General features: G+C 52.7%; 6 protein-coding genes across 6 annotated transcripts; 2 read left to right on the forward strand and 4 right to left on the reverse strand.

Annotated features, from left to right (window-relative positions):
• Window positions 1-58: 58 nt before the first annotated feature.
• Window positions 59-1,564, reverse strand: BO94DRAFT_529657 (malate dehydrogenase). The gene is made up of 5 exons (XM_025610496.1): window positions 1,370-1,564; window positions 1,184-1,301; window positions 959-1,108; window positions 796-890; window positions 59-740 (listed from the first exon to the last, which is right to left on the reverse strand). Exons 1-5 carry the CDS (start codon window positions 1,433-1,435, stop codon window positions 147-149), a joined length of 1,023 nt encoding a protein of 340 aa, XP_025473029.1. The 5' UTR covers window positions 1,436-1,564; the 3' UTR covers window positions 59-146.
• Window positions 1,565-1,669: 105 nt separating this feature from the next.
• On the reverse strand, window positions 1,670-6,903 carry BO94DRAFT_480950 (putative pyruvate dehydrogenase complex, dihydrolipoamide acetyltransferase component). The gene is made up of 8 exons (XM_025608842.1): window positions 6,658-6,903; window positions 6,534-6,583; window positions 6,245-6,468; window positions 5,116-6,188; window positions 3,838-4,251; window positions 3,206-3,267; window positions 2,649-2,830; window positions 1,670-2,589 (listed from the first exon to the last, which is right to left on the reverse strand). The coding sequence occupies exons 1-8, from the start codon at window positions 6,765-6,767 to the stop codon at window positions 2,143-2,145; spliced, it is 2,562 nt and encodes an 853-aa protein (XP_025473030.1). The 5' UTR covers window positions 6,768-6,903; the 3' UTR covers window positions 1,670-2,142.
• A 150-nt stretch (window positions 6,904-7,053) lies between these two features.
• BO94DRAFT_529663 (Arf family guanine nucleotide exchange factor SEC7) lies at window positions 7,054-13,577 on the forward strand. Its single transcript, XM_025610497.1, has 4 exons — window positions 7,054-8,934; window positions 8,988-9,172; window positions 9,228-12,938; window positions 12,998-13,577. Exons 1-4 carry the CDS (start codon window positions 7,180-7,182, stop codon window positions 13,338-13,340), a joined length of 5,994 nt encoding a protein of 1,997 aa, XP_025473031.1. The 5' UTR covers window positions 7,054-7,179; the 3' UTR covers window positions 13,341-13,577.
• BO94DRAFT_529664 (bifunctional precorrin-2 dehydrogenase/sirohydrochlorin ferrochelatase MET8) lies at window positions 13,470-14,568 on the reverse strand. The gene is made up of 3 exons (XM_025610498.1): window positions 14,410-14,568; window positions 13,856-14,337; window positions 13,470-13,795 (listed from the first exon to the last, which is right to left on the reverse strand). Exons 1-3 carry the CDS (start codon window positions 14,503-14,505, stop codon window positions 13,666-13,668), a joined length of 708 nt encoding a protein of 235 aa, XP_025473032.1. The 5' UTR covers window positions 14,506-14,568; the 3' UTR covers window positions 13,470-13,665.
• A 249-nt stretch (window positions 14,569-14,817) lies between these two features.
• Window positions 14,818-16,573, forward strand: BO94DRAFT_580135 (ribose phosphate diphosphokinase subunit PRS1; the record flags this gene model as incomplete). The annotated part of the gene is made up of 5 exons (XM_025615304.1): window positions 14,818-15,076; window positions 15,152-15,161; window positions 15,214-15,334; window positions 15,415-16,490; window positions 16,543-16,573. 5 exons carry the CDS (start codon window positions 14,818-14,820, stop codon window positions 16,571-16,573), a joined length of 1,497 nt encoding a protein of 498 aa, XP_025473033.1.
• A 6,769-nt stretch (window positions 16,574-23,342) lies between these two features.
• pldA (putative phospholipase PldA) lies at window positions 23,343-26,158 on the reverse strand (the record flags this gene model as incomplete). Its single annotated transcript, XM_025607568.1, has 7 exons — window positions 23,343-23,921; window positions 23,969-24,429; window positions 24,477-24,737; window positions 24,785-25,406; window positions 25,457-25,609; window positions 25,665-26,056; window positions 26,110-26,158. 7 exons carry the CDS (start codon window positions 26,156-26,158, stop codon window positions 23,343-23,345), a joined length of 2,517 nt encoding a protein of 838 aa, XP_025473034.1.
• Between the last annotated feature and the right edge of the window lie 325 nt (window positions 26,159-26,483).

Here is a 26,483-nt window from a genome sequence, read left to right on the forward strand (position 1 = left end):
CGAGTTGATGCCATGCGAATCCACAGCTGCATTTCCTCCGAGACAAAAGCCAATGCGAGATGGGAAAGTGCATAGGGGTATGGCAAATTACACAAGACTGTTATACATGGAGGAAAGCGGCTGCAGAGGGTTTCGAATCAATCCATTTAAGGGTTGGCCTTGACGAAGTCAATACCCTTCTGGATGTTCTTCTTGAGGTCACCGAGGGCAGTCTCGATGAGCTTCTGCTCGTACTCGTTGACGGCACCGACCTCGTGGATCTTCTCAACACCGTTGGGGCCGAGCTCGACCTTGGAGGCGAAGAAGTCAACACCCTGGTCCTTGAAGAGAGGGCTGTCGACGAAGGTGGGCTCAACGATGCCCTTCTCGCCGTTGGCGGCCTTGAGGAGGGACTCGGCGAAGCGAGCACCGGCGAAAGCCATGGAGAGGGTGGCGGAACCGGCACCGTCCTTGGCCTTGACGACCTCGTCACCACCGAACTGGATGCGGTTGACCAGCTCATCGCGGGTGGTGCCCTCGATGCTGGGGTGGTTGGACTGGGAGAGGAGGGGAACGATGGTCACACCGGAGTGGCCACCGATGACGGTGACGGCCTCGTTGGAGGGGTTGGTGCCCTGGACCTGGGAGATGAAGCGGGAGGCACGGACGACGTCAAGGGTGGTGACACCGAAGAGGCGCTTGGGGTTGTAGACGCCACGGGCCTTGAAGACCTCGGAGACGATGGGGACGGTGGAGTTGACCTGGTGCTGTTAGTGCAAGGTCGGATGGATTGGGAGAATTGGATTCACTGCGTACAGGGTTGGAGATGACGAGGATGTTAGCCTCGGGGGAAGCCTCAGCAGCGGCCTTGGCGAGGTCGCGGACAATGGAGGCGTTGGTGTTGAAGAGGTCTGCAAATGGCGTGATTAGTCCTGCTGTGCTCGTGCCTCGGCCAGTTTCAAAGTGGTCCAGTGCATACCATCACGGGTCATGCCGGGCTTGCGGGGAACACCGGCAGGGATGAGGATGATCTCAGAGCCCTTGAGAGCATCGCGGAGGCCAGAGGGGGTAGGGTCGTAGCCAGTGACGGTGCTGTTGGTGTTGATGTGGCTCAGATCGGCAGCGACACCTGCAAAAGACTCCTGTCAGTCGACTCCGATGATCGGATTATGGTTTCACGTTGGGAGGAAGCTGTGCGACATACCAGGTCCACCGCGGATATCGTAGAGAGCGAGCTCAGAAACAAGGGGGTTAAGCTTCATGAGCAGGGACAGGGGCTGACCAATGCCACCAGCGGCACCGAGGACGGCAACCTTGGAGGCCTAGGAATGGAGATGTGATGGTTAGCAGGGTGACAGACAGCTCCGAGGCAATGTTTTTTTCTACACACCTGGCTGGCAGAAGCGGAGAAGCCACGCTTCTGGAGGAGGTTGAAGGTCTGACGAGCAGCGAACATCTTGGCTGTGAAGAGGAGACAGAAGTGAATCTATCTGGGGAAAAGAAGGGGAGATGGGGAGGACAGAAGAGAAGCAATTGCGATGGAGGAGAAGAGAGGAAGAGAAGGGAGGGAGAAGAAGGGAGAAGCCGTCGGTGGCCGGTGAGCGCGAAGGATTTTGGGGCGGCTAAATGGCTCCGTTTCCGATCCCCACGGCAGCCAACTGTCTTTCCTCTGCCCATCCTCGCCTCCTCTGCTCCGGTTCCGTCCTACCGACCGGTTGGCATGCATGATGCTGCCCGTCAATTGTCCTCCGATCATTTACTATCTAGTACTTACTCTCTCCCCCCGTGGAGGTCTCGAGCTGCCTCCAGACAACAATTGCCTGCCTCCTTGTTACTCATCCCGGCCCAGTCCCCGTCTCCATTTAACCGACAGCCACGTTCCCAACGGTCTTCCCGGTCACCAGCCATACTGCGGTGTCTCTACGAGGCTACGACGCCGCACTACTCCACACTTCCAAGGAAAACCCCGTTGCGCACGGGAAAAGGGAAGCTAACCACTCCAGCTGCAGCAACTAAATAATATCTAGCTACCACCACAACCCATACATATCTACATACTTAGTGAGCAATAAGATCCCTGTCAATGCGCTCCGAACGCCTGCGCTTGTAAGACAACCCAAGCACCAAACACAATAGGCCTAGAAACAAAAGTATACACCTGCCTCATCGCAGGTAATGCAACACCGCCCAGCAGAACAGGAAGAACACTATCACTCCTCCCAAAAAAATCCATTTGTCCTGCTTGGCCCGACGCTCAACCTTGCGAATTGTCTCCCCACTCACACCTAGCGTGTTCGCAACGCTGTAGAGTCGACGCTGCGTGCCTTTGAGCACCTCCCGCTGCTGGCCCAAATCCGCAAGTACGGCACGCCCCCGATCAAGAAACTCATCCAGCTGGGTGTTGGTGCTCGCTAGGAAGCTCTGCTCGCGAAGCGCATGCGTTTCCCGTGTGTAGTCAGCCGGCAAAGCTCCAAAGCTGAGTCCCGATCGTGACGAAGGATTGCCAAAAGCAGATGACTGCGGGAGCGACGATTGGGCGTATGGGTTCTCGGGAGTTGCTGTGTGATGCGGGCGTCGACCGAGGAGCTCATTGCGGTTGGTGACAGATTGCTGTAAGACACTATGGTCAGCAACCCTTGATCCCAGACATGTGTCAGTATAGTGCTTACAGCATCCTCTCTTTCTTTCCGTAGTCGGTCAAAATGTTGCCGGTAATCTGCAAGCTCTGTCCGGAAATTCTTCACGCGCTCAAACGCTTTCTCTTGTTTCTCTGGAATCAATTCCTTCTTGGACAATGCAGAATAGTCGTCGACGGTTCGCGATAGTGATGCTAGCGAAGCGGCGATTTGACCTACAACGCGCATAAGTCCCTATGTCGAGTAGTGGGCCCACTACAAGCAACAATTCCAAAACCCACCTTGTAGCGCTGCAGACGATGTTGCCGGTGACTGGGAGAATGTGTCCAGATCACGGCGGATAGCAGAAGACTGCTTGAGGGCGGAATTGAAGAGGGAATTCTTTGCATTAATCCAAATAAGCATCCGTCCTCATGATGGAGTTGAGCTGGTATCTAGATGGGGTTTCTGATGCTTTGGGGGTATTTACCATTTTGTTGCGGTGTACCCTATCGGGGGAGTGCGTTGTATACAACCACAGCCAAAAGCCGAGAAGCAAAGCCCGTATTTGACGAGACTATAATGCTCAACCTGTGAAGAGAGACTTGGACTATCCTTGAGCGATAGTTGGTAGTTGGTGTCAGGAAGCAGCGACGTGTCCGGAGATATTACTCTTTATCAGGCTAATAATGATGCTGGCCAAGGCCACATGTTCTTGCCCGGCCACGATTCTGACGCCGCTGACCGCCTCCAGCCACTGCAGTAATGCCTGCGGCCTGACCCGCTCAACTCAATCGCTCGGTCCGAGCGAAAGTAAATTCATGCAGGAGCACTGCTGGAAGATCTCCACTTATTATGTCTACTCCATACCTACGGTTTCTTTTCTTTTGCTGTCAGATGGATGTAAATGACTTCAGGGCTGCCGCTATCGTGAAAGCTATGTATGCTATTGTGCTTTACCATCCTACAGCATAATGCGGACTTGGAGACATGATCGAACCATTCGGAATAGTAGAGATTCACTGTAACGCCGAGAATTTGCACAACGCCTCGTGCACCCTAATAGAGCACGGAATACAACATAAAAACAGCACGCCAGTCAAAAATGACCTCGGGATATCACGACGTCCAAGACACGACTCCATTCAAAGCTCATTTGGGAGGGTATTTGTTCTGAAGAAGCCATCTAAACAAGCCCTTGTTAGCGATCAATACCATCACATGCATGCTCATCCAAACTCACTTGCTAACGAAGTAGTCGACGGCACCAAAGGCACCAACGGCGCCAGAGAACCATCCGACCAGTTCCCATGAAAGCTGCCCAGCAGCATGCTTTCTGTATGCCCCATATCCCAAGCCCGCGCCAGCCAGGCCCAGGATCAGAGCATTTCCAAGGTAAACAGGGTTCTGCGCGTTGCGGCGCACTGATCCAGACTTCGCCTTGGCTTTAGCCTTGGCCTTGGCCTTCGCCTTCCGTTCTTCGTAGGACTCATGCTCCTTTTCTTCTCGCTCTATCCGCTCGGCCTGTGTGGTGGTCTGCACGTCCTGCTGCAGGAACTCGGAATATACGGCCTGGACATGCGGCGAATCAACGTCGACGAGGGAAGCGGTGCTTTCGGACTCATCTCGGTACACTCCGCCAACGTCGGGGGCACGGCTGTATAGGTGTTAGCAACATTTAAGGGCTCACCCAGCTGTTGTTTGTTGACTTACGCCTATGATGATGTTAGCTGGTTTGGAGAACATAGATGGACACAGTAGTCATTGAGTGGTAGCGAGGACAGAATGAGTACACACCTCCTCTGGAGATTGCTTGGGACCTTTGGCGGCAGCTTCTGCGTAAGACATGGTGGATAATATGGATTAAGAGACTCGATGTGATCAGCGAAGTTGGTGATCTACGACGTCATCAGTCAGCGCATCCAATGTGAGAGGGCCTATGTAATGGCCAGCATCAAGGCTAGTGATGTCCAGCCAGGACTAGACGCACATGTAGCTTGAAAGTGATAGCAAATAGAAGGTGATTCGATCGCACGAGAAAAGTATCGAGGTAAGTTCCAGGGGATGAAGCCCCCAGGTATTTATGGACGGCAGAACCGTCCGGAAAGAATGGCATCACGTCATAGATTCCGTGGTGGAGTTGGATGAGGACCGCCAAGACTAGTGCCGAACGCATCGCACTTCCGGCTATGAAACGCTTTAGCTTGTTTATCGGATCTACCAATTACTGCCCTGCGATGGATTTTTCATTTGGGTGGGCTGGTTCCATAGTCAGGGGCCGTTGCTCGTCCAATAACATGGTTCGCGAGATAGCAACACTGGTTATAAAGAAGATAAGATACGAGACATAGGAGATGCATTGAGAATATCTAGGCTGTACTTGACAGACCGTGATGGTCGTGAAAGGGAGGAACATTCGAATGATTTTAATACATATTACAACAAGGCCAAAAGAAACTCCGATCGTAGATAGCTAGTATGCTGCGCTGCTCGGTGTTCCAAAGTTCACAGATGAGCTTACAGAAGAAGCTCCAGGGGGCTGTCAACAACCTTCTTCAGCTCCTTGATCCATTCGGCACCGACAATACCATCAACGACACGGTGGTCGAAGCTGCCAGTAACGATGATCTGGTCATCCCACTCGACGGCGGTACCCTCCTCGGTCTCAACGGGGACGGCAACCTTGCGGATGGTGCCAACAGCCAGGATACCGGCCTGAGGGGGGTTGATGACGGCAGCGAAGCGTTCAACAGCAGGGTTCATGCCCATGTTGCTGATGGTGAAAGTGCCACCCTGGTACTCCTCGGGCTTGAGCTTGTTGTCGCGAGCACGCTTGCCCAGGTCCTTGATCTGGTTAGAGATGCTAGACAGACCACGGCCCTCAACGCCCTTGACAATGGGGGTGATGAGGCCGTTGGGGGTGGAGACGGCGACGCTGATGTCGACAGTGTTGTGCTGACGGATCACAGTCTGACCGTTCTCCTCATGCCAGCTGGAGTTGACGGCAGGGACCTTCTTGAGGGCCGCGGCGCAGGCCTTGACGAGGAAGTCGTTGACGGAAAGCTTGTACTTGCCCTCGGAGGAAGCGTTGAGAGCCTGGCGAAGCTTGAGAAGCTTGGTAACCGACAAGGTGGTGGAGACGTAGAAGTGGGGGTTCTCCCGGGTGGACTGCTGAAGGCGGCTAGCAATGGTCTTGCGCATGGAAGTAAGAGGGATGTCCTCGTAGGTCGGGGCAGCGGCCGCGGCAGTAGCAGCGGGCTTGTACTTCTCGACGTCCTCCTTGGTGATCTGGCCACCACGCCCGGTACCCTTCAGACCCTTGATCGGGACACCCTTCTCCAAAGCCAAAGCCTTGGCGCTAGGGCTGATGAGAGGCTCACGGTCCAGACTGGGCTGGAGCTTCTCACCCGAAGTCTCAGGCTCCACGGCAGCAGGGGCAGGCTCGGAAGCGGCCGGGGCAGCAGCATCAGCGGCTCCCTGAGACTCCTGCTTCTCCTCAGCGGCAGGGGCAGCCTTCTCACCGCCAGCATCCGCCAGGCTAAAGGCCTCAAAAGCGGCAACGTCGACACCCTCTTCGACCAAGACGGCGATAGGCTAATGGCGGTCAGTAAAAACTGCGTGAGCACTAAGAATTGACTGGAGATACATACGGAGCCGACAGAGACATCCTTCTCGCCAGTCTCCTTGAGAACCTTGGCCAGAACACCCTCCTCCTGGAACTCAAAGTCCATCTGGGCCTTATCGGTCTCAATTTCGACCAGAACATCACCGGGCTGCAGGGCATCACCGGCCTGCTTTTGCCAGGCACCAATGTTTCCGGCGTTCATGGTCGGCGACAGAGCCGGCATGCTGATGATGGTGTGGGGAGGGAAGGCTGTAGATCCAACATGTCAGAATCCGATGATCCACAAACCAAAGGCGACGGGGATAACGGCATACACTTAGAGGCGTAAAAACGGGAAAGGGCGGAAAGGGAAGGCAATTGAGATCTAGAAGGCAAGCAGATACAATTAGCATGTTGATCAGATAGAGAAGCAAAGTTCACAGCGGCAGCGCAACATACTGAGCAACATCCTTGAATCTGTGAACAGTCTGCGGCCTCCTCAGGGAGAGGGCGCCTTTGGAGAGGAACATAGCGCTGGGAGTACGCATCCGGATAGCAGAGGCAACCATGGCGCCCAAATGCTAAATGTGATACAAGGAAAGGCCCGGGGCGGGAATGAGGAAGAGAAATGGGATAGAAGGGGTGCCGGGAAGCGTGTCTGGCGGAGTGAAGGGCCCGTATCGGAGGGTTGAGGATTACTGCAGCTCCAGGAACTTTTCTGTTGAGCTTCCCGGTGAGCGTTCGGAATAGACTCGCCGGGCGCCGCCGTGTCCTAATTATGTCAGCAACGCGGTTATGGCCCGCCGCGGCCACCGTACAATCTCCCCGTCCGCGGAGTGAACACGCATCAGTTCCCCAGCGTCCAGGAGGCTAGAGGGTCCTTCTTCTCAGACCTGCATATACCCCTTCGGTCTCTCTTTTAGTCACATGTGGACCCCTCGTCTGCCGGTCTTTCAACGCTCCGGACGGAGTCTCGCATAAATGGCGGAAGTCGAGAATGGCTCGGTAAACGAGCCAACCCAAACAGCTACGGCCCTGCCGCAGGCAGACAACAACGAGGATGCCGGCGATGTCATAGCGCATACAGATCACTCCGTCGACGGAGGCAAGCCCATACTACCGGAGGAGTCGGAACGTCAGGAAATCGCGGTAGAGGAATCGGAGGATGCTCATCCATCCCCGGAACAATTGGAAGCTGCTGAGAACACAGAGTCACCGAATCAATCCGCAAGCCCTCCGGAGGGAGCCGTCGCATCATCACCGGAACCCAAGCCCGACGCGGGGGCTGAGTCGAAGTCGAAGGATGATGTTGCGAATATACCACCAGAGGTTCCGGCTGTCAGTGTTGAACATGAAACCCCGGCCGAAAGACAAGATGTCGGTTCCATCCCACCTAATGATGAACTTGCTTCCGATACCCGCATGCGCTCGGATTCACGGTCAACAACTGCAACGTTTGCCACGCACCGCTCTGTGACTGTCAGCTCTACCGTCTTCATTGTCACAGCTCTGGACACCATTGGTGCATCCAAGGAGGCGCGGAGAAGCAAGGAATTGGACGATGCTGTGAAGAGCGCGCTCGCGAATGTCAAACAGTCGGACCGTCAGCCCATTGACCCTGAACTTATCTTTCGCCCTCTACAGCTTGCCACCAAATCCATCAGCATTCCTCTTCAAGTGACGGCACTCGACTGCATTGGAAAATTGATTACCTACTCATACTTCGCCTTTCCTTCGGCACATGAGGGGAAGACGTCGGACTCGGAGGCCAACCCTGAACAGCCACCCCTCATTGAGCGAGCCATTGATGCGATCTGCGAATGCTTTGAGAACGAAGCAACACCGGTCGAAATTCAGCAACAAATCATCAAGTCCCTTCTTGCAGCAGTTCTGAATGATAAGATTGTTGTTCATGGAGCAGGTCTCCTGAAAGCCGTCCGCCAAATATACAATATCTTCATCTACTCCAAATCATCTCAGAATCAGCAGATTGCCCAGGGGTCCTTGACACAAATGGTTAGCACGGTTTTCGATAGAGTCCAGGTCAGACTGGACTTGAAAGAGCTATGCTTGCGCGACAGCGAGAAAGGGCAGCATAGCTCCTCAGACACCGCAACTCTGGAGGCGGGAGAGACTCCCCAAGCAACGGAAGATGACCACGAGTCAGATGCGCCCTCTGCCGCAACTTCCGACCACCCTGTCACGAAGGAGCCCGGGGAGAAACTGACATTGCAAAGTTTCGAGTCGAGCAAGGACGTGACCTCTGTCAACGACAATGCTCCCACAATGGTTACTCGTGCGAGGGGTAATCAGAGATCGGCACGGTCTTTGTCCGCGGCTTCAGGAGAGGACATCGACGGCAGTGCAGACGATGATGAAGATGAAATTTATGTCAAAGATGCCTTCCTGGTCTTCAGGGCTCTCTGCAAGCTGAGCCACAAAATCCTGAGTCATGATCAACAGCAAGATCTCAAGTCCCAGAACATGAGGTCCAAATTGTTGTCCTTGCACTTGATCCATTATCTCATCAACAACCACGTCGCAGCCTTCACATCTCCGCTCTTGACCATCAAAAACAGCTCCAACGGCCCGGACGCGATGACACTTCTACAGGCTGTTCGGCCCCATCTCTGTCTGAGTCTGAGCCGCAATGGCTCTAGCTCGGTGCCTCGGATCTTCGAAGTCTGCTGTGAGATCTTCTGGCTCATGCTAAAGCACATGAGAGTGATGATGAAGGTTTGTGTGCACCATGGAATTATTCGCAGGAGAGATGATCTGACATCCAGTAGAAAGAACTCGAGGTTTTCCTGAAAGAAATTTACTTGACCATTCTCGAGAAGCGCAATTCCCCCACGTTCCAAAAACAATACTTCATGGAGATCTTGGAGAGGCTGGCCGGTGATCCGCGCGCTTTAGTTGAAATGTACCTCAACTATGACTGCGACAGGACCGCATTGGAGAATATCTTCCAGAAGTATGCTTTCATTCCAAATACCTCCCAACGCAGCCTCTAATTTTGTCTTGCGCAGCGTCATCGAACAACTATCGCGATACGCAAGTATACCTGTTGCGGTCACCGCTTTCCAGCAACAACAATATTTGGAGCATCATGTCAAAGTCTCGACTCTTGGAAACGACTGGCATCAACGGGGTACTCTACCGCCTTATCTGACCACGGCTAATGTAGCCAACGGTCATCTGCCAAACATGCAACATGTACCCCCGGATTATATACTCAAGAATCAAGCGGTCGAATGTCTAGTGGAAATTCTGCAATCGTTAGACAACTGGGCCTCGCAGCGTTTGGTTGATCAGGCCGCTCCTGCTCTCAATTCGTCTTCGCAGAAATCAATCGACAATCCCAGGGACTCTACGGAAACGACCGCCGCAACCTACCTTGCCTCCCCAAGAATTGAGAGTACTGACGGCAGTACTACACCTGTCGCAGAAGACGATCCGAACCAAATAGAGAGGGTCAAACAAAGGAAGATTGCTTTCACGAACGCTATTCAACAATTCAACTTCAAGGCCAAACGGGGAATCAAACTGTTCGTCAAAGAGGGCTTCGTACGCTCTGATTCACCCGAGGACATTGCTGCGTTTTTGTTTCGAAATGACCGGTTGGATAAGGCCATGGTTGGTGAGTATCTCGGCGAAGGGGATGCGGAGAATATTGCCATCATGCATGCTTTCGTCGATATGATGGAGTTTTCAAAGCGCCGCTTCGTTGACGCTCTGCGTCAATTCTTGCAGCACTTCCGATTGCCCGGTGAAGCACAGAAGATCGATCGCTTCATGCTCAAGTTCGCAGAACGCTACGTCACCCAAAATCCAAACGCGTTTGCAAATGCGGATACCGCTTACGTTCTCGCGTACTCCGTCATCATGCTCAACACAGATCAACACAGTGCCAAGATTAAGGGTCTCCGTATGACGAAGGAAGACTTCATCAAGAACAACCGGGGTATTAACGACAACCAGGACTTGCCTGACGAGTATCTCAGCTCCATCTACGAGGAAATTGCAAGCAATGAAATCGTTCTGGATACTGAAAGAGAGCATGCTGCCAATCTCGGCATTCCGACATCTACCCCTACTGGCGGCCTGGCCTCCAGGGCTGGACAGGTTTTCGCAACCGTGGGACGGGATATTCAAGGTGAAAAATACGCCCAAGCCTCTGAGGAAATGGCCAACAAAACAGAGCAGCTTTATCGAAGTTTAATACGAGCACAGCGAAAGACCGCTGTCAAGGAAGCTCTCTCGCGCTTTATCCCGGCAACGTCTGCCCAGCACGTGGGATCCATGTTCAATGTCACCTGGATGTCTTTCCTTTCTGGCTTGTCTGCCCCAATGCAAGATACTCAATACCTAGAAATCATCCGGCTTTGCATGGGAGGGATGAAGCTGGCGATTCGCATCAGTTGTGCATTTGAACTTGAAACCCCTCGGGTTGCGTTTGTCACAGCGTTGGCCAAATTCACAAATCTGGGCAACGTTCGGGAGATGGTGGCCAAGAACGTGGAAGCTTTGAAGGCCTTACTTGATGTAGCTCTTACGGAAGGAAACCACCTTAAGGGCTCATGGAGAGAAATCCTGACCTGTGTCAGTCAACTCGACCGTCTTCAACTCCTAAGCGATGGCGTCGATGAAGGCTCCTTGCCTGATGTCTCCCGAGCTCGCATTGTGACCCAACCATCTTCGGACGGATCTCGGAAGTCCATGCAAGCCTCAAGGCGGCCTCGCCCCCGATCAATCAATGGACCGACAGCTTTCCGTACCGAGGTTGCAATGGAGAGTCGGTCTGCAGAAATGATCCGGGGAGTGGATCGCATTTTCACCAACACGGCTAACCTCTCTCACGAGGCCATCATCGACTTTATCCAGGCCCTGAGCGAAGTCAGCTGGCAAGAAATTCAATCTTCCGGGCAAACTGAATCCCCTCGGACTTACAGTTTGCAGAAGCTCGTCGAGATCAGCTATTACAACATGACGAGAGTCAGGATAGAATGGTCCAAGATTTGGGAAGTCCTCGGTCAGCATTTCAACCAGGTGGGGTGTCATTCGAACACGACGGTGGTCTTCTTTGCGCTTGATTCGCTTCGCCAGCTCTCTATGCGTTTCATGGAAATTGAAGAGTTGCCCGGTTTCAAGTTCCAAAAAGATTTCCTCAAGCCCTTCGAGCATGTCATGGCGAATAGCAGCGCAGTAACTGTCAAGGATATGATTCTCCGGTGTCTCATTCAAATGATCCAAGCACGTGGTGACAACATTCGTTCTGGCTGGAAAACAATGTTTGGCGTCTTCACAGTTGCTGCACGGGAGCCATATGAAGGCATCGTCAATATGGCATTTGAGCATGTTACCCAGATCTACAACACTCGATTTGGGGTCGTGATTACACAGGGCGCTTTTCCTGACCTCGTTGTGTGCCTCACTGAGTTCTCCAAGAACTCAAGGTTCCAGAAGAAGTCGTTGCAGGCAATTGAGACCTTGAAGTCCACGGTTTCGAAAATGCTCAGGACGCCGGAGTGCCCACTGTCTCACCGCGGTGCATCCCCGGAAGGCTTCCATGAAGATGCTACCAACCTTTCCCAGCAGCTCACCCGCCAGTCTAAAGAAGAGCAGTTCTGGTATCCGATCTTGATCGCGTTCCAAGACGTGCTGATGACCGGCGATGATCTGGAGGTCCGCTCACAAGCACTGACATACCTCTTCGAGACATTAATCCGGTACGGCGGTGAATTTCCACAGGAATTCTGGGACGTGCTGTGGAGACAGCTTCTCTATCCTATCTTTGTGGTGCTACAGTCGAAATCGGAAATGTCCAAGGTGCCTAATCATGAAGAGCTTTCTGTGTGGCTGTCAACAACCATGATTCAGGCCTTGAGGAATATGATCACGCTGTTCACTCACTACTTTGACGCACTTGAGTACATGCTCGGTCGCATTCTCGAGCTCCTCACTCTGTGCATCTGTCAAGAAAATGACACCATTGCGCGAATTGGAAGCAACTGCCTGCAACAGCTGATCTTGCAGAATGTTAGCAAATTCCAGCTGGAGCATTGGAAAAAGGTTGTTGGGGCTTTTGTCGAGCTTTTCAGCAAGACCACTGCGTACGAGCTGTTTACTGCCGCTGCCTCCATCTCTTCCAAGGCACCGAGCTCGCTGAAAAACGGGGAAGCCTCAATCAACGAAGAGTCTGGGCCAGAATCTTCCGAAACGGCCTCGGATCAGGAACATGTACCTGAACCGCAGAAGGCTAACGGGGCGCAGAGTGTGACGTCGGAGCACGAGGAGGGCGACATGCCTGCGACCTCAACTCCCGCATTGGAGGATTACCGACCTCAGGCAGAGGCCCAGCAACAACCAGCCGCTGTGACCGTGGCACGACGTCGGTTCTTCAACCGTATCATTACCAACTGTGTACTTCAGTTGCTTATGATTGAGACTGTTCACGAACTGTTCTCAAACGACAAAGTCTACGCCCAGATCCCCAGCCATGAGCTCCTTCGCCTGATGGGCTTGCTGAAGAAAAGTTATCAGTTTGCGAAGAAGTTCAACGAGGACAAGGAATTGCGGATGCAACTGTGGCGTCAAGGGTTTATGAAGCAACCTCCCAACCTCCTCAAGCAGGAAAGTGGAAGCGCTGCCACTTACGTCCACATCCTTTTCCGCATGTATCACGACGAGAGGGAGGAGCGTAAAAGCAGCCGCGCAGAAACAGAGGCGGCTCTGATTCCGTAAGTGTTTTTTTTTTCGTTTATTATCAGATTGCTTTGAATTTTGCTAACCATAACAGGTTGTGTGCGGATATAATTCGCAGCTTCGTCCGTCTTGATGAAGACTCACAGCATCGGAACGTAGTGGCCTGGCGTCCGGTGGTTGTGGACGTCATCGAGGGCTACACCAACTTTCCCACCGAGGGCTTCGACAAACATATTGGAACTTTCTACCCATTAGCGGTTGATCTGTTGGGTCGCGACCTGAACCCTGAGATTCGCGTCTCCCTTCAATCATTGTTGCGGAGAATCGGCGAGGCAAAGCTGGGTATACCTGCCACCCAATCATCTCTGCCAGCGCCGTCTAGTCACCGGAACTCCGTGTCGAGCCAGTATCCCCGCAAACACAGTGGAGGTCGTTGAACAAGACGGCCAGTGTTCGATTTTGTGTGTTGACGTTACTTCCTTCCTTCTGTTTACTTTGCGCTGCTTTTTGGATATCCTCGCCTACAGGACTGTAGGGCTTTTCTCGATCTGGAGGAGTATTGAATGTAGACCTAGCACAGCATTGCGTTTGTTTCTTCTTATCTCCCGCGAGACTCCTTCGACGGGACTTATATTTGTATGTACAAAATAACATCTTTATGAGAGCGTTGCCGGATTCTACCCATTCGGTATTTGACACGTCCGAATGCATGGCTATTGACGTATCGACCAAGGTGTGCTACAAGATCTCTACTCAGCCTCGTCAGCTGGACCGGACTTCGCTCAGGGTCGGGATCTTCCCAGATGCGTAATGGGTCAAAAGACTGTCCATATCCCTGTCGTCCATCTGGACGAGGTCCTCTAGGCTCCAGGACTCGCAAACGCCCGACATCCTACATGGTCGATCAGCGGTGGGAGATCATTGTACAGAGAGCATCACGAGACTAGCATACCACTTCATTCGTTTCGGCCCTTGTTCGGCATTGGGGGCGACTTCCCTCAGCTTCTTCCGCAGCTTACCCACATTGTCTATGGCAGCACCCATGTTATCGGGCAAGGTGTTCGCTATCTTCTTCCGAACAATACTGGCCAGTTTGGGTCCGTTTCCATTGGTACTGACCATCACTTGCAATGGCCCATCGCGATATACGCTACCGAAGTAAAAATCACATTCCGAGGGTACATCAGCTATGTTCGCGGGAATTCGCTTCTCCTTGCAGAGCTTCCAAACCTGCGTCGAAGCGTCCGGATCGTCAATGGCACAGAGCACCATGTCTGCTCCTTCCAAATCGGCTGCTTCGAAGTTCCTATCAATGTGACTAACCTGGCCTTCTGCTACCCTGAAAGCCACTTCATCGTTGAGACCGGATGCAGGACAGACCACGGTTACTTTGGCATCGGCGTTGAGGGCGTGGAGGATGCGACCTGCGGCCACCTGAGGTGAAATCGTTTGGTAAGCAACATTATATATTTGGTGAGGCTAATGACTCAGGTAAGGGAGGCTCACCTCTCCACCGCCAACTACCAGAACATGTTTCGCCTTTGCCTGCCAGGCGACAATGAGGGATCCTCCTCCTTGCACGGGAGGGAACTTCTGGGACATCCTTGAGACAATTTGCCGGCCAATTCACTGACCGCGGGGTTGCAGGAGCTTATCTTCGTCTTGTCGGCTGGTGGGGGCAGCTCGGGTACGGAGAGCCACAGGCGCCCAGCGTGCTGTGGCTGCCGCCTTTGTCGACCTCCACTTAGAAATTTTTCCCGCGAAGAAAAGCCCCCGTGCCATTTTCTTTTTCTTTCTTCTCTTCCCCCCCCCCTCCCTTGCTTCTTCCCTCGGCACTTGAGATGATCTTGCTGCCCACCTCAACTTCTCTTCCCTCCCCTTGGTCCATGCCTTCTAGATCATCACAGTCCTAAGATGCGGGGAGTACAGATTTTCTCGGGGACATCCCATCCCCTCCTGGCTGAGACCATCTGTGAACGTCTGGGAACCCAACCGGCTCGTGCCGACCTGGGGAAGTTCAGCAATGGCGAGACCAGTGTAAACATTGGCGTCTCCGTACGCAACCAGGATGTATACATTGTCCAAAGCGGTAGCGGAAAGATCAATGACAGTGTCATGGAGCTCCTGATCATGATCTCTGCCTGCAAGGGTGGCTCGGCAAAATCGATCACAGGTATGTGCAAGAGACATGTTTTCTTCCCCCGCCAATTCGACTCCACTGGCTGACCCGTACTTCCCTCCCTTCTAGCGGTCATGCCGTATGGTTCTACTTGACTCCATCACTGCACGTTTGATGCTGACACCAACGAGGTACTTCCCATACTCCCGCCAGTCCAAGAAGAAGAGTCACCGTGGTGCCATCACGGCCCGCATGTTGGCCAATCTCCTCTCGATTGCTGGGGTGGACCATGTGATAACTTTGGACCTGCATGTGAGTCACAAGGCAATTTGTCTATTGTGCTGCTTCGTGTTGCGTGGCATGGATGGAGTTCTTATCAGCGTGATCGCTAGGCCTCCCAAATGCAGGGATTCTTCGGCAAGCCCGTGGATAACCTGTTCGCCGAGCCCTTCATTGCCCGTTGGATCCGTATGAACGTGCCTGGATGGCGGGAAGCTGTTGTTGTCAGCAAAAATGCGGGTGGCACCAAGCGTGTCACCTCACTGGCCGACACACTGAAACTCAACTTCGGCATCGTCACCACTGACAGGAGACGTCCGAAGATCCCTATGGCCATGACGGACAGCACTGTCTTTTTTGATTCTATAGAAGAAGAGACCACTCCGTCCGCCACGGACAAGGACCAAGACCCCTTTGTACTACACTTTCAGAGTGCAAACAATGAGAGTGCTCAATCTGGGGATACAAGGGGGGAGCCGAACGCCAATATGGAGTCTCTTGTCGCGGCGAACTACCTGCGACCTGAGACACCAACCGGTGCTCGTCGTCCTTCGGAACTGGAAGCCGCACATGAGTATACTGATGTGCGGGTGCGGGAAGTCATCACCGGGCGGCTCGTACAAGGTCACCTCGTGGACGATGACTACCCATCGACTGGCCCGACTTCACACCCCGCATCGGGCGAAACAACCCCGGGGCAGAGCCACAGTCGTGATGATTCGGAGACAGTTCCAGATTCCATGGTGAATTCCCTCATCTCTAATACATCTTCCCTTCCTGGCGACCATGCCCTAGGTGGCTCGTTCGATGCGGCTGAATCTTCCGATGAAGAGGGCAGAGTCGGAAAACACACCGAGCAGGAAAAGACCATCACATTGGTCGGCGACGTCCGCGGTAGAACCGTGTTCCTAGTTGACGACATGATTGACAAGAGTAAATCTTGGACAGCTGCAGCAGAAACTGTAGTGAAAAAGGGCGGCGCCAAGAAGGTATACTGCATCGCTACCCATGGCCTTTTCACAGAGGAAACTCTCGAACAGATGGAGGCATGCGAGGCGATTGACCACATCGTCGTCACGAATAGCTTCCCTGTTCCACCACAGGTGGTGAAGAGGTCGAAGAAGTTGATTGTCATCGACATTTCAAGTCTTCTAGCGGAAAGCATCAGACGCCACCATTACGGTGAAAGGTTAGTCCCCTTTTTAACTCGACTATCAGGCATCATCACTAATGTTTCATAGTGTCTCGGCATTGTTCCACCTTACTGACTGATTTGGGGTGTATCAAAGGGCCTTGCCACTTCATCCCTTCTCTCAACTTTCTTCACCTGTGCAACAGTGTAACAAGCCGGGTGATCGGTAAGATGATGACTAAAGACAGTGACGAGTAAATTTGATGACTTCTTCCTCATTTCGTACAGCGCATGGCGACTTCCTTTGCTTCGATTCATACGCACAAGCGTCATCTTATGTGATGATAACCTCCGGATACCTTCTTTATCACCCCCAACTTATGACTGATGCTAAAATCAGCCATGTGGTGTGACCAAGCAACAACTGCAGAGTCTAGCCAGCTGGACTCTGCGATCATGAAGACTAGCTCTACTGTCCCGAATTGATTAGGACGGGGCCCAAGTCCCATTACCATGTCGGATCGAGGCTGCCATTCCCCTTGTGTTTTCTGCTTTATGCGTAGGTGCGCTCAGGCCGATCGGTTTGCAACAGCACGGGAGCTGAGAAAACACGTCACAACTTTACACCAGCGATGCAGTCCACTCTGGGTACTGCAGGAGCATCTTGTTGGGAAGGAGATTTTTCTCCCGACCTAATCCACAAGATGCTCTTAACGGAGCGTTGGGAGATTAATTGTCCAGTCTTGTTCGGTTCACTATCTCTCTATGCCATTTGGCGTGGAGCGGTAGTGGTACTGTGCAAAATTGGCCGAGGAATGAAGGCATCACTTTCTAGGATTCATGTCTTTTGGCGAGTTTCCTGCGGCCTCGGCCGGTGGAACTGATGCAAGAGAACATCTCGGACATTGCTGTATATTTCAATGTAGTATCATGTTTAGCTTTTTGAATATCACAATTTTGGTTACATCTACCGATGCTGTGTCTGTTTACTTCCATTCCCTTTCGAAATGCCTGGCCCAAATGGAACTGTCAGCATCCATTCTGCCAGCTTGGGGGCGGAAAATGATCTAGCCTATGTCTGCTTGGCTTGACGGGAGTCGGCTGAATGACAACTTGCATTGTCTCCATTCCTTGCTATAGCAGGGTCGTACAGCGGAACTGCCGGACAACTGCCCGGCATCAGCAAGTGGATATGGCCCTGCGTACTCTGTGTTCAGGTTTGAATAACAACAATAGCGGTGTGCATGAGGCCGAGTGTTGAGCGCACAAGTTGAATCCGTTTGTGGACGACAGACATTCAACATCCTCACGCACCTGACACCAGTACCTTCCGTTAGCCGAGATAATGATGGACAGCATCCGATGCTGAGGGCAGTCTCCGGAAGCACTGGGATACCCCCGGCATGCAAGCTTCAATTGATTTGACCAATTATACTCTGTACGTGATATCATAATCATGGGAAAGAATGCCGTTGTTCTGGCCAGGTCGACCATCAATCCCAAACAGCTCGTTTACAGACGCCACCAAAAAGGATTGCAGATTGTGCATGCCGCCGAACAAATGGGCTTCGTGGAAAAATTGATGCCAGTGGGGGCTGGCAGAGCACCGGCCCTGGTTTATCCGGCACGGCCTTGATAATGGGATTTGGGAAGGGAACAAAAAGACGTATCGAGAAGCCAAAAGTACCTTGCGTCAGCGGACCCCAGCGCCATGGGAGACGGAGGGAGACGGAGTGTCTTAGGGGCAACGCTAGTAAGGACTGAAGCGCACCGGGCCAGAAATACGTCCGGGAGCCACTCCCGGTAGATCAGGGAAGCATGCAGCCAAATGTTCGAGTTTCAACCAAGTCCCATCCGCCATTGCCTAATTGAGGGGAAAAGCGGACGCTGTCCCCTCTAGGCCAGTGAGACTGGAGACTAGACTGTCCATCCGGCGATATACCACCCTATAGCTTCGCTGCTCGCTGGGGAGGGGGCCCAGACACTCCGACAGGGATAACCATGAACCGTGGAGCACCAGCTGCGCGACTCGGGTGTTTTACATCCGCCACGCCCTTCAGGTGGCCTCTTTGACGTTTCTCAGACACTATCTGCAGGCAGGCTACAGCTGCTGTCTCAGACTGATGCCATAAGAAGGTTATGTAACGTCCACCATCTCACGACAGAGAACTGCCAGCCATGTGCGTAAAAAATGGTCTAAGCGCTGGGCCGGGTTGCAAGCCAGTGTGTCATGCTTGGAAAAGAGCAAAGGAGGAGAAGCTCGGAGCACTTGACGCACCGCGTGCCCATTTAGTCCACTGACAGTCGGGCCTCTAGTCAATCTGGATGCGAGCGCCCCAGAGACGTCAACTAAGGGCAATGAGGGCCTGTGATTTGCCGGGGCGATTTGGATCTACTCCTTAGTGGCCCCCGGGTCGAAGACTAGAAGAAGTGCCTAAGCAATTAGCATCTCTTGGTGGAGCAAACCCCTGGCCCTCAGCGACTCTTTTGGATGGATCGACGCGTCCACCTAATTTGGGGGAGCGGAAGATTCTCCGCAGGTCAGCTATCTTCCGGGCCTCGCCTCAGTCGTCTGAGGGGTGAGAAAATTAGCCCGCGGCGTTGGTTTGACAGGGGACCAGCCGCAGCGGACAAAAGTACGTGCTTGCAGGAATGGCAGGCCCGTTTCTGTCACACCGGACAGACTTCATTCAATCCCAGCTTCCTATTTCTGGCATCCTGTGCCACTCCGAAAGCTAGTGGCTGACAAAAAAAAAATAAAAATAAAAATAAAAAAAAGAACCTTCCAGGGAGCTTGTGTAGCTGGAAACCAGTCAGCCACCCAGGAATGAACCTGGTTGGCGGGCCCGCGGGTCTTCTGCAAATGCCCGGAGCGATCGGCCCAGGATCAGCAAAGAGAAAGAGAATTGAGGAGACCGCAGAGACCCTCAGTTGGACCGGGACTTCTTTACCTCCAACGCCCGGAACGTTCCTCTGCATCGTACCTTGAGGGATGCAGGCAGAGTCAAGGGTGTGCATATGGAGGTGGGTGCCGGGATACCAGGTAGAAGATACCTACGAGGGCTTGTATGAAAGGACGACGGGATGCAGATCCTGGCCTCACTTCATCAATCAAAGACCGAAAGGTGTTGTTTGTCCGGTCGGGGAATCCCTGTTGGCGATGGTGGATCGGTTGTACCGGGACGCCGATGTCTGGTCGTCCTGTCGTGGGCCGTGAGAGGAGTCGAAATGACAGGAGAGGCACCTCATTAAGATTTGTCGGAGCAGCTCGGTGATGGCTACTTACGCGATCAAACAAATGGGGGCATCCTGATCAGATAGGCCGGAGATGGGGTGTTCTCGAAGCACACTAAGACGATCGGGTTTTCCCAAATAGGCCGGACATGACGTTCCTGAAAATCTGGGATGACGAAATGAGCTACTGATTCAAGCAAGATGATCGGGAATCGTCTATCATTTCCCCTTTGATCCAATCTGGTGGGAACTGTCTAGTGTCTACAAAGCAGATCGGTCATGATGAAGACACGATCATGATACTACTACCTACTAGACATATACCTACCTACCTACCTACCTAGCACCACCAGGTGTCAAAAAGAGTGTCGGATCTGATCTGCAAGCCCAAGCACCACCGCACCACAGGGCTGGATCCAGCTCAGCCCCCAAACGGAAGCGCATGGATCGGGCCCAGATCCAGACATTCCCGGGTCGACACTCAGCTTCTCCCTGGGGAAATCCTAATTTTAGGGGCAAAAGCTTAAAGGGCGAGCGCGAAGGAGAAAAAGGGAAGGGAGAAAGAAGCAGGAAAAAGAAAAAGGGAAAAGCGGCTGTCGCCTGCATTTCCGCACCCACTTGGTTGGGTCCACCGACGGCGATATATCACTTCCATCTCCTACTACTGGCTTCCTGGCCCATCTGGTGTCGCGCTATTCGGTCCCAGATTTGCGGTTGGCTGGGATATAGGCGATTTGCTAGGAGCGCGCAACTGATGTAGGTGGTCGTGTGCTTTCTTTCTTTTGCCTTTTTGGGCCCCGGTACTCATCCATGGGTGGTGCTCTCCCCCAAGTAGAGACAAGACGTCTTCACGCAAACACTACTTAATGTAATGCCCTTTCTGACGATTTTCTCGGCTCTCCTCACTTGCTCCTCGTTCTTTCTCCTCCCCCCTCCCCCCCCAATCCCTTCTCTTTTGGTCCATCCCATTCTCCTCTCGCTGGATCTTCGCCTTTCTTCACCACGACGTCTTCCCTGTCGATTGTTATCCATCACTCCATTCTCTGTCGCTTTCTCCACCCATTTAATGACCCGTCGACAGTAATCGGGTACGTGCATCAGCCGACGGAAAGAGAAGTTCCATTCTGCAAAGCTGCTTCTAGTCTGGACCTCGCACAGCTGTTGGGATCTTCTCTGAACAACGGTCAACCAAAGCAACGCACCCATCGCATCACTCAAAGGAGATGTCTCATGCGCTGGTCCGTTTTCAAAGCTGCTTCTCTATATAAAGCTATGGCGACGCATCCCACTTGCCCTTTGTCTTTCATCCATCATCAACAATCTCTCTTCCTTCTTCCAGTCCATTCTCCTCTTCCTTGACCATCACGTCACTCCGTCGAATTCCCAATTCGTCTTACTTTGTCCTTTGCGAGTCTATACTCGGGCAACCAGACCATTGCTATCTTGCGCAGCAATTGAACAGCAACAGCTTCAGTGCTCTCCATTCTCCGTTGCTGGCACTGCCTTGTCTAATATACTCAAGATCCCGTCAGGAATTGGTAAGTGAATGAGACCTGACAGCAGAAGCGACGAGGCTAATCGGCTGCAAATAGCATCAAAATGGCCAACCAATGCTCGGGTCACGTTTTCGTCATTGTACAGGCAACAAACGGGAATATCCTTACCTGGCGATGCTCTGACTGCAACTCCGGTCCGTTTGTCGCCATCTGGCGCTGCAAGATCTGTAACCACTGTCGCTGCAACCCCTGCCACACCGCCAAAGGCTAAGGGGATATCACGTCACAAATGCTACGTGCCTTCAACTCGGTAAGTACTTATGTGGCCTGACTCCTGGTGTTTGTGAAATTCTGTGTACCGCTTGTGGAACTTCACATTGACCTCTGCTTCTAGTTTGATTCGTACATTTCCTGGAACTTCGAAATGCTTCTGCAGCACCCCTCGCGCAATACCTGCAGACAGCCCATCAGCCTCTTTCTCTTTGCGCGATTTAGCTTCCTCGGTTTCTCCTCTCTTCTTTTTCACGGCCCATTTTGATTCTGTTTCTCCTGCACCACTTCACGACATACCGCGCCTTGTGCCCTCTCCGCTGGCGTTTTTGATCGAAGTCGACGGGAGTGCGCCTCCGGCTGCCGTACGGTCCAATCGGATATCTTCCCCCTCCGGCCAGATCTCAATTGATCAACAAGGCTGTGGCTACCTGGAGTCTGAGTCTCTCGTCCTCGACTCGTAACCGCCAGCAGGGTGCAAGTCGCCTTTTTCATTTGCCGCCACTAATACCATCCTTTCCTCAATTCCCCTTCGTCTTTATTTGCCCTTGGTGTCTTCTCAACAAAAGTTTCTTCTGATGCAGAGTGACGGCCAGAATTTCTTATGTCCACCATCATCTGCTTTCGCTCGGAAAAAAGCATCGCCCCGGTGTTGAGGTTCAGAAACAACGGTCTGCTGGTGACCACATTTCAGACAATGCTTCTTGTCTTGCGTTGCATTCCTTGTCTTGATCAGCCTTTTTGTTTCTGAATTCTTCTGCGATAGATGACTTATAGATCCTTATCAGGAATACAACTGCGGCGACGCAATTAATGGCATACCTATTAATTATTAGCAAGTAGAATCTGAAAAAAAAGGAAAGAAAAAAGCGTAGACTGTACACCCACCCCCTCTATCGATCCTCACACCATGCCATGCCATTACATGAATTCCAAGACTTTGAAAAAAAGTACCTACCTACCTAGTAAGTAACGTAACCCCACTACCCACCCCAAAACCACACTGGTCACTGACAAATGACAATGCCATAGTGGATCCCCCTCTCGAAAGGAAACTCGAAATGGAAAGACCGATCCTACCTAGTACCTACCAATCAAATCTTCCCCCTGCACCCCTAAAAAGGAAACCTGCCTACTAGGCTACTACGTACCCGTAGATAGGTACCGATCGGGCCCTCCGCATAAGAAACATGCTAGCCTAGGTAGTAGGCTACTAAGTAAGCAAGTCATGCTACGCACCCACTCACACTTAAGTGTCAAAGTGAGGCCACCTACGAGAAACAGGATCTAGGTAGGATTTGAGTTCTGACTCAGGTGGAGGACAGTTGTCACCGGAAATATCATCCCTTGCAATTAGAGTTCGTGTTTCGGGGATGGAGTCTAGAACTTGGGTTTGCTTGGGGTGGGATCCGTAGTGGGGGGAGGGACTTTGGTGTATGTAGGTGGATGAGTGCCTGCAGGTAGGTAGGTAGGTAGGTAGGTAGGTAGGTAGGTTTGTAGGAACCTGGAACTAGGTAGGTAGATAGGTACGTAGAAAGGGGACTAGGATGCCACTGCCCCCCCCTTGCGTGGAAGGTTCTGTACTCCGCATAATGCGAATGGGGCATTCGTATTTGTAGTTGGCTTGCCTGGATTGGATCCCGGTGGGTTGGGTCTGTTCCGTAGGGATCATTAGGATGTGGATGCCGATGCCGGATGGGAATGTGATAGATCATAGTTTAGATGGGCACGGGCCTTTGGGGTGGGGACTGGGTTTCTAGATGGTTCGGTCTTCGGAAGGGGGATGGGGTCTCCTTCTTTCCATGGGTTCTGGAGGGAGGTACGGTATGTGCAATTAACCTATCTCGTATATTTGTAGATAGGGAATAGATCAGGTGTAGATACTCTGGGAGTGGGTGTGATGTGTTAGTCAAGTTCTTATGCAAGTAGGAATGTATCTCACCTCTGTGATTTGATTCACCGCCAATCCAGGTTCGGCCATGTTGGCATCCTTCAAGAAATCCAACGGCATCCAGACCAAATGCCCCTTGATTTTATCCAACTTCTCTCGCACTTCCTTGACCGGTTGGTAAGGGTCAAACAAATGGCCCTGTTTATTTCCGCGGGGACAGAAGTTTTCGTAATCTTCGAACGTGCGAATGTTGTCGTCTGGGTCAGCGCGGAACAGAATCCGGTACATTTCTGTGTTGACGGTGGCTCGACCGGTCCACATCTCCCAGAGTTCGTCGCTCATGGGGTCCGTGACGAAGTCGTTTTCGGGACCCTCGAGGATGGAGTTCATGCACTGGTATGGGGGCTTGGCATTCGGGTGTTGAGAAGCGTCGTAGTCCTGGGAGGGAAGGAGGCCGAGATGCTCGCGCCAGAGCTGGCGGCGGAGGGTGGCGGCCATGCGGGCAGCCCGGTACGGTTTACCGTCCATGGTGCTGCCGATAAAGTCCTGGTCTTCAACAACAATTGCAAGCTCACTGTCATGGTAGCCAAGTTGGGACTGGACTGGTTAGTGGGTTGTATGGAACTCTGGAGTTGGGAGCATACTCTATCGTTGATGTTGGCACTACCACAGATGACAACTCTGTCATCTACAATGCACACCTTCCCATGCACGTAGAGTTCTTCCTGCACAAAGTTCTCCTTCTCTGCCTCCGGGTCTCCTTCCCAGTGCTCATCCGACATGTTGCCACCGTTAAGCATGGTGGTATGGGCAACAGTGTCGCTGCCCTTGAGGCCCTCGAGCTCCCTGTAACGCTCGTGTTGCTCCTCGTACTTGCGCAGTCGTGCGAGGCGAATCTCCTTTTCCTGCTGCGCGTTGTCATACCCAACTTCGTGCTTGTCGCCCTCTTTGCCGATGGCGGGGTGGACACTGTCACTCATGATGGACTCTGCAATTCCACGCTGGACATCGTTGTAAGTCACGTCGGCCTCCGACTCCAACTTGAGCAGCGCAGGGGTCTTGTTGATACGATCGTATGCACGCAGGTTGAACAGGAAGACGTGGTCTGGCTACGTCAGCTGGCGTTTCTCACAGGCAAAAGGCTTAACATACCTCTGGGGTTCACGCCTTGGGCGGCGATCTGGCCAAAGATCGAGTGTTCACCACGGAGGATCGATTTGTACTGATAGTCCATGATGGCGCGGGTGCCCATCGCTGCATTTTGTCGAAGATCCCCCGCAAATCCAGGGATGGCTGGGATCACGATGATCACCCGGAACTTTCTTCCTTCCTTTCCGGCCCTGACAACAGCATCAACAATGGCACGTCCGATGGTGTTGAGGATCGGTGCCTGCTGGTCTCCAGTCGCAGTGACTAGATGGAGTTAGCCGTTGTGTAGTAGTCAGGATAGAAGATCTTACTGAAGAATTGATTCTCGATGTAGACAAAATGCTGAGCCTGGCTGATGACCTCATGGTAGGCATTCTGGATACTGTGTTCAGTCAGGATTCCACTGCTCCAGTCGGCGCTACTGCGCACGATCTGCGCCCGTGCAAAGCCCTGTTGGCCGAGTGGTTTCGTATCAAGGGGTGAGAGGGGATGTTGTAGGTATTCGCCGCAAGGGAACTTCGGACGTTGAACCGCAACCAGATCCTCGTCATCGCCAGTACGACCCTCAAGCATCAACCAGTCAACGCCGTGGTCCCGCTTGTACTTGTCTCGCTTGATGAAGTTCCACCGAAGGACAAAGTGCTCTGCAATGTCATACACGCAGTCACCCATCACGCCCATGGCAACATCGTGCCAGGGCATTCGACCGTACTCCGCCTTGCTGAGTTCGTTTGCCTGCCAGTCGCCAACGCTCTGAAAATCCATGATACGGTTGTTATTGAACTCCTGTCCGGGGAAGACCTCATTTCGCAGGTTCGACGGGTGAACATCGGCCAAGGGATGTTGGTGTGCGTCCCATCTTCCGAAACACAGATCAATACCTCCGATAAAAGCCAATGCGTAGTCAATGACAATGAACTTCTCATGATGCGCCTAGTAATGGTTATTAATTGCTGTCGGGGGGTCGAGAACGCCACACTTACCCAGTACAGTGTCATGTCGGCTGCGTTCTCGAAAATGTTATGGTCCGGATGGCGCAGGACCCTGATGTTCCCGTGGCCGGGGGTTCCCTCGGGACAGAGATTGCGAAGCGCGTGTTTGGTATGGGCCGAATTGCAGGTCAATGCTTGGTTAACCTAGATCGAATCTTTCAGCGACCGCGACAACGGTATAGCCGGCGCGCGAACTGACCTCCTTGTACACAATCACGTAGATTTTCACTCCCGCTTCAGCCCGACGCTTGAGGATCTGGTCCAGCCGCCATTCCTGCGCCATGAAAGGGGGTCTCCGGAGGAACAATTCGGGGGAAAGCCACCAGTCGGCAATATAGATGGTCTCCCTGGCCTCCTCTAGGGCGATTGAAACGGCCCACATGTAGTCCAGCGCATCGACGTACCACTTGACCTTGTTGCCCTCGCGGATGGGAGCGAATGATTTGAAACGGTGGGATTCGGAGATGGTGGTTCTTTTAGCGTCGGTGGCCTTCTCGTGCGCCTCATCGTGACGGTGATTGGGGTTAACAATGTTGAAGAACTTGCCGACTTTGTGCTTGAGGTGGAAGGCCTTCTCCTCGATGTGGGTTTCTGTCGGGATGATTGCGGTTAGTGAGATCCCGAGGGGTGGAGATAAGAATGACCTTTGAGGTGCTCCTCCAGGTTCTCAAGCTTGGACTTGAACATGTCCATGGTTGCGGGCACAACAGAAGTGATGGCCTCGGAGGATGGATGGGTGGTACAGGAGAGGGAGACAGAACAATTGCAGGAACCGCCCTGTAGGGAAATGGAAAATGAGGGGGAGAAACCGAGAAAGAGAACGGGCTCCACCAAGCTGTCGGTTGCGATGCTGCCTGGAATGTTTCAGATCGGCGGATCGGCGGGGAACCAAAGCAACAAGTGCAGGACGGACTGCAGCAGACTCGAGAGAGGAACAAAGAGCCCAAATCATGACATCACATCACCTGCCTCTCAAGCCTTATCGCCTCAGGCACGGGCATCCCGGTCAGCTGCTCTC

Source organism: Aspergillus sclerotioniger, assembly GCF_003184525.1.
Source record: "Aspergillus sclerotioniger CBS 115572 chromosome Unknown BO94scaffold_1, whole genome shotgun sequence".
NCBI classification, from domain to species: Eukaryota; Fungi; Ascomycota; class Eurotiomycetes; order Eurotiales; family Aspergillaceae; genus Aspergillus; species Aspergillus sclerotioniger.

Bases quoted from the DNA above. Each gene is read 5' to 3' on its own strand.
- BO94DRAFT_529664 (XM_025610498.1), bottom strand. From the start codon at position 14,505: ATGTCCCAGAAGTTCCCTCCCGTGCAAGGAGGAGGATCCCTCATTGTC. The intron at 14,338-14,409 runs GTGAGCCTCCCT...ATTTCACCTCAG, and splicing joins TGGTAGTTGGCGGTGGAGAG to GTGGCCGCAGGTCGCATCCT. The intron at 13,796-13,855 runs GTATGCTAGTCT...TCGACCATGTAG, and splicing joins GGGCCGAAACGAATGAAGTG to GATGTCGGGCGTTTGCGAGT.
- BO94DRAFT_480950 (XM_025608842.1), bottom strand. From the start codon at position 6,767: ATGGTTGCCTCTGCTATCCGGATGCGTACTCCCAGCGCTATGTTCCTC. The intron at 6,469-6,533 runs GTATGCCGTTAT...TTGGATCTACAG, and splicing joins CCGTTTTTACGCCTCTAAGT to CCTTCCCTCCCCACACCATC. The intron at 2,831-3,205 runs GTCCAAGTCTCT...TGCGCGTTGTAG, and splicing joins CCAACTATCGCTCAAGGATA to GTCAAATCGCCGCTTCGCTA.
- BO94DRAFT_529663 (XM_025610497.1), top strand. From the start codon at position 7,180: ATGGCGGAAGTCGAGAATGGCTCGGTAAACGAGCCAACCCAAACAGCT. The intron at 9,173-9,227 runs GTATGCTTTCAT...TGTCTTGCGCAG, and splicing joins TTGGAGAATATCTTCCAGAA to CGTCATCGAACAACTATCGC. The intron at 12,939-12,997 runs GTAAGTGTTTTT...TAACCATAACAG, and splicing joins ACAGAGGCGGCTCTGATTCC to GTTGTGTGCGGATATAATTC.
- BO94DRAFT_529657 (XM_025610496.1), bottom strand. From the start codon at position 1,435: ATGTTCGCTGCTCGTCAGACCTTCAACCTCCTCCAGAAGCGTGGCTTC. The intron at 891-958 runs GTATGCACTGGA...CGCCATTTGCAG, and splicing joins GCCCGGCATGACCCGTGATG to ACCTCTTCAACACCAACGCC. The intron at 741-795 runs GTACGCAGTGAA...TAACAGCACCAG, and splicing joins TCCTCGTCATCTCCAACCCT to GTCAACTCCACCGTCCCCAT.